Source organism: Notamacropus eugenii, chromosome 5 (genome assembly GCF_028372415.1).
Source record: "Notamacropus eugenii isolate mMacEug1 chromosome 5, mMacEug1.pri_v2, whole genome shotgun sequence".
NCBI lineage: Eukaryota > Metazoa > Chordata > Mammalia > Diprotodontia > Macropodidae > Notamacropus > Notamacropus eugenii.
The window spans coordinates 111,021,713-111,030,914 of NC_092876.1; the positions used below are offsets into that span (position 1 = coordinate 111,021,713).

Genomic DNA, 9,202 nt, shown 5'->3' on the forward strand with positions numbered 1-9,202 from the left:
TGTTTCAGCTGGAGATGTGTTCCTGGTTTGGAGAGGGTTAAGAGATCAGAGAGGATTCAAAATCCCTACTTTTTCTTACTTCAGTTTCTCCAACTATATCATGTAAAAATTACATCTTTTTTTTATACAGAGTAGTCTGAAAAGAAAACTAGATGACAAAGGTGATCAATTTCAATTGCACATGTACTAAGGGCTTTTGTGTCCCCAGACCCAGTCACTGACTTTTCCCATTTTCTTTCCCCAGAAACATGGCCTCTCTCCCAGAGCTGATTCAAAACCTCCAGGAAGAGCTCATTTGCTCCATCTGCAGGGACTACTTCACAAACCCAATGTCCATTGAGTGTGGTCACAGCTTTTGCCAAAGTTGCCTCTTCAGGAGCTGGCAAGAAGCCTCTACACCTTTCTCCTGCCCAGAGTGCAGAAGTGTCTCCCAGGCAGGGGAATTCAAAGCCAATGTGAGACTTGGGAAACTGGCAGACATTGCCAAAAGACTAAGACCTCATTGCCTGCAGTATCCTGGAAGCCATAGCAAGTGTGAGACACATCAAAAAGTGCAGAAATTGTTTTGTGAGGATGACCAGAACCTAATCTGTGTGTCCTGTTCTGAGTCCAAGGAGCACAAGACTCACACCCTCCGTTGCATAGATGAGGCTGCTGAGGACTTCAGGGTGAGTATGGCTTCATCCCTCCATCCACAAGTACATTTGAAATGTGCCCTACAGTCTGCAGAGATCATCCTAGGAAGAGTTGGGGGGGTTCTCATGTACCAGCCACTGTGCTCTAGGTGCTCATAAGGCTGTTGAATTGCACTGTGCTGTGTCCTCTGGCCTCAGCCTGAGCTTTCACTCATGCATTGAGATCAACAGAAAGTTTCCCTTGATGTTCAAGTACTTCCTTCACTTGGTTGGAAATGTCCAACCCTATTGTGTTCAGGGAGGGCCTTGAGTGTTTTCAGTAAATGGAGTCAGGTAACCTGAGATTGTTAGGGCCATCCTCATCTGCTGGGATAATTGGTATCACCTTCATCCTTCATGACCTAGAGAAGAGGGACAAGACAATTGAGCAGGGTTTGTCCTTTGCATTTGACATTTGAGAGTTACCTCCCCCTGGAGATGGACAGGATAAAAGAGAGATTACCTTGTGGTGGGACCAGCTTAGGCATAGAGCTGCACTTGCTCCCTTGTCTCACTCCCATGAGGTTTGAATGAGATGCAGGAAGGGCAAGCCTTCTTGATTCTCTACTTTACTCCCAGGGTTAATTCTTATCATGCATGCAAACAACCTGCATGCAATGAAAGACCAAACACATTAAGGAAAGAAGAACTGACAGAGTCATAGGGAGCCCAGAAAATGCAAAGCGACTAAGGAGAGAATAGCTTAGTCCTGAACTGGATCATTAAGGAATTCATAAAGGGAGTCTGAAGATCTGTTTAACTTCCAGCTCTAAAAGACCTGTGAGAAACTCTAGCCCAGGGATCTCTTAATTCTTTTGAGGAAACTGAGCCACACCCAAGTAAAGCTGTATTCATAGAGTTGCACATCTAGACAGAAGCAGAGGGGGCATTAGAATATCTTCCTCCCAGGCCATATCTGTCTTTTGACTAGAGAGATAGCTGTGGGCTGAAGTTATGTATGCTGATGTCTATAGGAATGAGGTCTTCCTCTGAGACTTGAAGTCCAAGACAGGAACAGGATATGTGGAGTGTGGAAGCACATTCCAGTTCAATGGCATGTCTGTTCCTTATTTGTAAAACTAAGGAGTTGAAGTAGATAGCCTCTAAGGACCTTTCTAGCTCTCCTCTGTTCTTATGTTCCATCTGGAAAAAAAATGTGTTGAGAAGGCTCTTGTCCAGAGCTGGTATATGTAGTTAATGAAGTCTTTGAAATATAAAGGAGTTCTCACTTTGAAGGAGTTATCTCACTCACACTTTGGGCCACTGATCTCTGAAGCTTGCTTTCTGAATAACTGGGACATCACAGTATAGGCCACATAGGCCTGAGGCTCCCAGTTTCATCTTTTACTCATAGCTTTAAATGTAAGATCACTATACTTTCATTATTAATTGATCTCTCAGTCATTCACACATGATTGGACAAAATAATTAACTTTTTAAAAAAATACTTTTATAGGAGAAACTACAGGAAAGTGTAACAGATTGTTGGAGAAAAACTAAGGATGTTGTGCAACAGATGGATAATGACATGATGAAGCTGGCACTGTTGAAGGCAAGTATTTATTTCTTGATCTCCCAGCAATTAGCACACATTATCTGCTGTTCTCCCTCCAAGTATTCTTCCCAGACAGGTAGGAGTCACTGGCTTCCACTGAATGTTACAAATGAGGACACTGAGGATCAGAGTGGCTGACTAGTTGCCCAAAGAATCCTAGTCTTAAGCAGGTCTTGAGATTCCCAAATCAATTACCCATTATACTACAGCTGACTGAGGGCACCATAGGAAGGGATGTAGCCTTTTGAAGTAGGAGAAAAGAAGACAGTGCTTGGAGCAGAAAGTAGAAGACAATGGGATCATGGCAGACAGTGCTCTCACTAACTGTGGAGAACCTTGGCCATAGAAATGAATAAAATCAGAATCCCATTGTAAGCTAAAAAGCTTGTCACTCACCCAGTGCCACTTAATGTTCTGTCATTTCCTATATTTCATCAGTCTCATCTATATCATTACAGGAGGACATAAAGACTCAAACAGAAACTATTTCTTCTGAATTTGAGAAAGTAAAACGTTTCCTGGATGAGGAGAAAAATAAGTATCTCTCAGCTGTTCAGAGGCAGGGAAGGGCTAATTTGGAAGGGCTGAGGAAGAGAATAAGGAGATTAGCCCTTCAAAATCAAGAATTAAGAAGGAGGATCAGTGAGTCCATGGAAGTGTGCAGTAAAGCAGATGTGGATTTGCTCCAGGTGAGGCTATGGGAAGTATGCATGAGGGGCACAGAGGATAGTCAGGAGCTTCCCAATGCCATCCATGAAGTGGAGGATAAATGAAGAATGCTTTAACCTGCTAGGCATCTCTTCCATCTCCAGAGAGCACACAGTCTTTTAAATGATACAAATGAATAGATATGCCTCTGCATTTGTTTCCATATATTGTGTATTTTTTCTTTTGAACACACATAGCATCCTAAGAAATGGTTGGATACTGATTACAATGACAGATTTTAAGAAAACAGATATCACCATCCTTGAAAATGCATCATATGTGCATGCATTATGTACAAATATATGAAGGACAGAAGATTTCGTGAACATCTTAAAACCCTTCATTTCTCTCTCTTTTCATGTTCTTTTTGAGACCTGGACCCCTCCAGCTGACATTGAATCCCTTACTGGCCTTTCCAGTACTGGTGATACTTACCTTTGTCCCTTCCCTCACAAGTTTGTTATGAGTCAAAATATTCCTTTCCCTCCATTGCCACTACAGCATGTAGATCAGTAACCTCTCCTCCTATGAAGTTCATTCCAATTAAATTACTACTACAGCTGTGGAGGGGATGCACAGGAGGGGGACAGACTAGAGGAATTATGATCAATGGGAAGGTCAGGGCCAAGGTCATATGTGAAGAGGGGCTGAGCTAAGGTGGACAGAAGGGGAATATATGTGAGATGATACACACTTAGAAGTTCCAAGATTCTTCCCCACTCTGTGGGTTTCAGTGAGGCATTGAAAAGGTGGTTCATTGCAAAGTCTCATTTTCCTACCCCAAATATACCATTGTCCAACCTTATATCTTTTTTTTTCCTTTTCAGGACATGAAAGGAGTGTTGAAGAGGTAAGTTTCTATTCCAATTTCATTTGGAAAGCTCTAAACAAATTGGAGCTAAGGGGCCTTGACTAACTAAAGGAATGAAGACTGTGCCAAGATTCTTGTAATTACTGGAGACCTAAACTCAGTGTTTGTTTTCTATAGGAATGACTCTGTGATCCACAAGGAAGAAGACGTGTTTCACATAAACAAGATTGTTCTTCCCATCCCTGGGATTCTAGAAATGCTTTTAAAATTTAAAGGTGAGTGGAAATCCCCATAGCTACACATCTCCAAGACTTGACCAGTTTTCCTGTGGGCCAGAACCCATTTGGCTTTCACAGAAATGCAACATCTTGGAGCTGGAAAGAACCTGCCTCTTTGGCCATCGAGTTTACTTTTGACTGGACGGTGATTGTCTCTGTAAAATATCTGATAAGTAGTCATCCAGACTTTGCTTGAAATTGCCTGGTGAAGACAAGCCTGATAATTCCAAACATATATTTTTCTCTTCTTTTTTAAATTGGTTTCATCACCAAAATGTTTTTTCTCAAATAAAAACTAAATATGACTTTTTATACTTCCTATCCAAATCTCCTTGATCTAGCATTAGAGGGTCAGCAGAGATATTTAAGGTTTTGTTCACGTCAAAACCATCCAAGTAGTTGAAGACAGATGCCCTCTGACCCCTTAAGTTATCTCTTCTCCAAAATACACAAGCTTAGTCCCTACAAATGATGGCCAAATGATGACAACTCAGGTTTAGGGGGTAGGTGTTTCAGGACGTGTTTCAGAACTGTTTCAGGAGTATTAAGGTTGAGATGCCAGTGACACCCATGGGAAGATTTGTCCTGTGAGTAGCTGAACCAGCAGATCCAAGTCTCACAACGTATGTAAGAAAAATATTTGGGGGGACCATTGGCATAAAAGTTAAATCCCTGAGAATGAATATGGTTGTTGAGAGAGACAGGGGAGACTCAGAGACTGAACCAGAGGAAATAAATCAGATGAAAGATTTTCAACAGATAGAAATTCAGAGGAGGAAAGAGGGGAGACACACATATATGAGAGAGACACAAAGAGCAAGAGATGCAAAGACAGAGATAAAAAGAGAGAGAGGACAGAGAGACAGACAGAGAATATAGACAAGAAGGATGGAGTGAAGAGTGAAGAGCCAAAAGGGGTGAAAGAGGGATAGAGCTGTAGGAAATATGCCCTTTAGTTTTCCCTGGTGCTTCTCCCAGGTGGTCATCTTCATCTCCCTCCTGTGCAGCCTTTAATCATTACCCAGAAGAGCCAGCATATCCAGACTCTAATTTTCCATCTAGAATCATGTATATGTTCTTTGAAATCTTGGCATTGGTTAACCATTTGTTTTGTGAGACTCAGAAAGAGCAGGGCAGAAAGAACCAGATTTCCCAAATTAGCACTTAACACACTGTCACATCTCCCTGACAACCCAAGAACATTCTGTTCCTCCTACCATGGAGCTGTCCTGTCTCTATCCAATCTCTTTCTTACATATTACTGTGATACATTGATTGCCATTTCATAGTCTACGCATTCCCTGGAAAACAAATCTCTGCCAATGCCATTCATTGAACCTAAACTTCTCTCCACAGTGGACATCACTCTGGATCCTGACACAGCTGATCCAGGTCTCATCATCTCTGAAGATCTGAAGAGCATGAGATATGGAGGGGCACAGACAGAAGTACCCATCAGCACTGGGAGATTCAGTGATTTTGCCACAGTTGTTGGTATTCAGTGTTTGCTTTCAAGCAGATATTACTGGGCAGTGGAGGTACCAGACAACACTGGATGGTGTGTTGGCATCTCTAATGGATCACCTGGGCCTGAAGTCTTCTTTGTGCTTATGGCTGTAAAGAGTCACAGTGGCTGCCACCTTTTTGCCATAGGCAAGCCCCACATTTCTTCTGTGCCTCATGTGAAATACTGCCAAAATTGTGTGTCCAACCTAAAGGTGGGCATTTTCCTTGACTATGAACATGGGGAGCTGTCATTTTACAACGTTAAGGAAAGATCTCTCATTTTCTCTTTCCCAACCACTTCCTTCTCAGGATTCTTCCAGCCTTTCTTCTGTCTTCCTAAAAAAATCCTGACAAGTGATTGCTCTCTCACGATCTGTCCCTAATTGGGAGAGATCAAAAAACATGTATTTATCCTCCAAATAAACTTCAGACATTCTATTCCATCATCTTTGTGTGTCCTAAAATTTTAGATGTATAGAGGCCTTCTAAGCGTAGATATTGGCTCCATTTAATTTCACACCTAACAACAAACTCTGGACAGATAAAATGACTTGCCTACCCTAAATATGATTCTTGACCTACTTCCCACCCCCCAAAAATTATATCACGTTTCTATTGTATGGAGTTTGTATCTACTTATCTTTGTACATGTTTTTCCTCTGCCCTGAGGATTATATAAGCTACATGACAGCAGCAACTATTTCCTTTTTAAATTTTTTTGTAATGTCAATTCCTATCATATTGCTTAATAAAAGGAAATACTGTTTGAATTGAATGTATTCAATTATTCATAGGACTACCAGAGGAGGGATGTTATGTTTTTAGAAAATTTAATGGTCCCTCACATGAAATAGGAGGAAACTGAGGCTCAAAGAAGTTAAGTAACTTGACCAAGGTCTCTTAGGTAGAGAGGGAGAGGGGCTATATTAGAGTTTAAAACTAATTCCCTGCTTGCACATCAAGCAAGCTTTCTACAACCTCACACTGCCTGCAGAGCTGGGAGAAGGAACCTGGTCCTTGGAAACTCAATCCATTGTTTTCACTGTGATGCTATGTAGACACTAATGGAATATCACTTAACCAAAATCTATCCACATGTGTAAATTGACCAACTTCGATCAGATGGATAAAAATCCTCAGAATATTTTTATCTGTTCTGATTTGGGGGTGGGGGTCAGTGTAATATTAATAGAATATGAAATCTTCCCTTTCCTTTAAAACACCTCACCTGGAATTCTGGAGAAGAGTCCATTAGGCTCTGGGCCACAGGGATTCCCACACCTTCCCAAATAAGTGCTAATTTCCAAGTTTTTCGACTCTCAGCCAATCAAGTGCTGAGTCGTTGATTTGAAACAGTTTGTACTGTATTGCTTGGAAGGAAAGGTGTGGGTGGAGACAGAAGCAGGCAGAGAGAAAGAAAGCTGAGGAGAGGAGAGAGAGGCTGAGGGAAGAACTTGCTTGTGGGTAGGCTTGAAGGAGAGAAATGTCAGAGCTCCCTGGACTGGTAATGAATATCCTACTAAATCTTGCCTTCTGGTATCCTAATAGGGATGTTTGAAATAAATACTTTTGATTTTGTATTAGAGGAGGAGAGTTTGTTACATTTTAGGAACCACTCATGGAAATATACGTACATATCCCCATAGCATCTGCTACAGGCATCACAGTGGCATTACAGGCAGTAGGTACCCTCATTTTTAGAGACTTCCTTTGGTGTCAGGGGTCCAGTTTCCTGTGCACAATATGGACTTTTCTCAGTTGTTTAGGACACCGAAACAACTTTTGGCTGCACATCATTTACTGGGGTTGCCAAGATAGGTGACTGACTGAAACTCAGGAGGATCTGGTCATGTTTCAGGACCATGCCTTCTGCACCATGCAATGAAAAAAGCAATGAGGTGTTCTTTGTGTCATTTTTGGTCCCATTAATCTCATTTTCTTTGTGTTTTGGTTCTGGGGAACTGATGGAGGAAATCATGGGGCAGGGTGGGATTTCACCCTGAGCACCAATTTGTGCCTTGCAGTAAGAACACATCATAGAAATGAGGATGGTTGCCTGTAGCCTGAAAGGAAAGTGACTTTTTAAATCCAAGTGATTTTAGTAGCTGGGGACACTGCTAGATCTCCTACAGAAGCCTCACAAAGGGACTTCCAGGAAAGATGGCAACATGAAAGATTCTAGACAAATTCAGCTTGGGCAGTGGCTCATTACTTGAGATCCATATACTTTAAATATTATATTGATAACTATTTCATTGCAATTTGCAACCTTTGTTATTCTATTTTTTATTTTATGCATTAAAAATACTGAGATAAAGGTTCAATAGGAATTCTTCAACTGCCAAAGGTTTGTTGATCCAAAAAAGTAAAGAACCCCATCTTTAGAAAACAACTCAGAAAGTAGGGAAAACAATGATAACAGAAGGAGACAATCAAGAAAAAGAGGAAGTAAGTTAAAAAATATCCCAAGTAATATAGTCCCCAAGAGGAAAATAATAGTAACACACATGATGACATCAACAATAATGACAAGAAATTATGATATTATAAGCTTTGGATTAAGGCTCTCATTAGGGAAACCTCATCCTCCCTATCCCCTATTTCCACTCAGAAATTTGATTGGTGACAGAGAGTATAGAACATGAATCCTATATTGGCAAGCCAGGAAGTATTGGTTCTTGGCTTCTTGGAACTCTAGAGAGTTAATAATGAAAGCACATTAATAGGAGTGAGTGAAAAATCACACTTATTTGTCTTGGTCTAATCTGGATGAGCAGGGTGATATTACAGAATTGAAATTAGAGGGTCCCAACTAGGTATAACCAGTTCATATTTCATTCTCTTTTGTTTTCTCTAATTCATTTTCCTTTTAAAGTGAGATGGACTTTGGGAACCATACTGAAAATTTCACAATATCAGATAATGAAATGAAAAACTAAACCTAACAGTCATACTCTAGAAAGCAAATGGGGAATGGTAGTAGATCAGAATATAAAAGCCCAGCAATATGTGGTTTTCAGGAAATACCCCCCAAATGTCAAGATCCACACATAAAGATTAAATAACAGGCTGAAGAATATCTATTATGCTTCAGCTAATTTTTTTTTTTAAGTTGAGGTGGCAATCAGGTATTTGTATATCTAAAAAAAAGCTTGAAATATTTTAAGGCCAAAAAAGTAGACAATTACTAATTTGGTTGTTAATGAAATCTTATTATTAAAATCAAAATGAAAAGACTGAAATCATAAGAGATGAAGAGAATATAAGTGAAATTAGGAGAGATGGATAAACCTTATTTTTTCTAATCTTATGTCAGTAAAACTAAAAAAAAAAGCCCACGAAATGGAAAATATTTTTTCTTTTTTTTAATATATTCATTTTATTTATTTTTAATGTTGCACAATCACTACCATAAAACTTAGATTTTTTTCCCCTTCTTTACCCCCCACCCCCCCCTCCCTCCCCAATATGACGTATAATTCTATATAGGATCTACACATACATTCCTATTGAATATATTTTCACTACAGTCATGCTATGTAAGAGAACTAAAATAAATGGGAGAAATCATATAACAAACCAAAACATAATGAAATGGAAAATATATAAAAATAAAACACTTAAATTAACAACACATAGTGCAATTTTTCCAGGATTTGAAAAGGAAATT

The 9,202-nt window shown here is 40.0% G+C and overlaps 1 protein-coding gene across 1 annotated transcript; it reads left to right on the forward strand.

Moving 5' to 3' along the window:
* Window positions 1–263: 263 nt before the first annotated feature.
* LOC140507662 (probable E3 ubiquitin-protein ligase TRIML1) lies at window positions 264–6,255 on the forward strand. Its single transcript, XM_072615659.1, has 6 exons — window positions 264–668; window positions 2,131–2,226; window positions 2,688–2,918; window positions 3,765–3,787; window positions 4,105–4,171; window positions 5,316–6,255. Exons 1-6 carry the CDS (start codon window positions 330–332, stop codon window positions 5,913–5,915), a joined length of 1,356 nt encoding a protein of 451 aa, XP_072471760.1. The 5' UTR covers window positions 264–329; the 3' UTR covers window positions 5,916–6,255.
* Window positions 6,256–9,202: the final 2,947 nt, after the last annotated feature.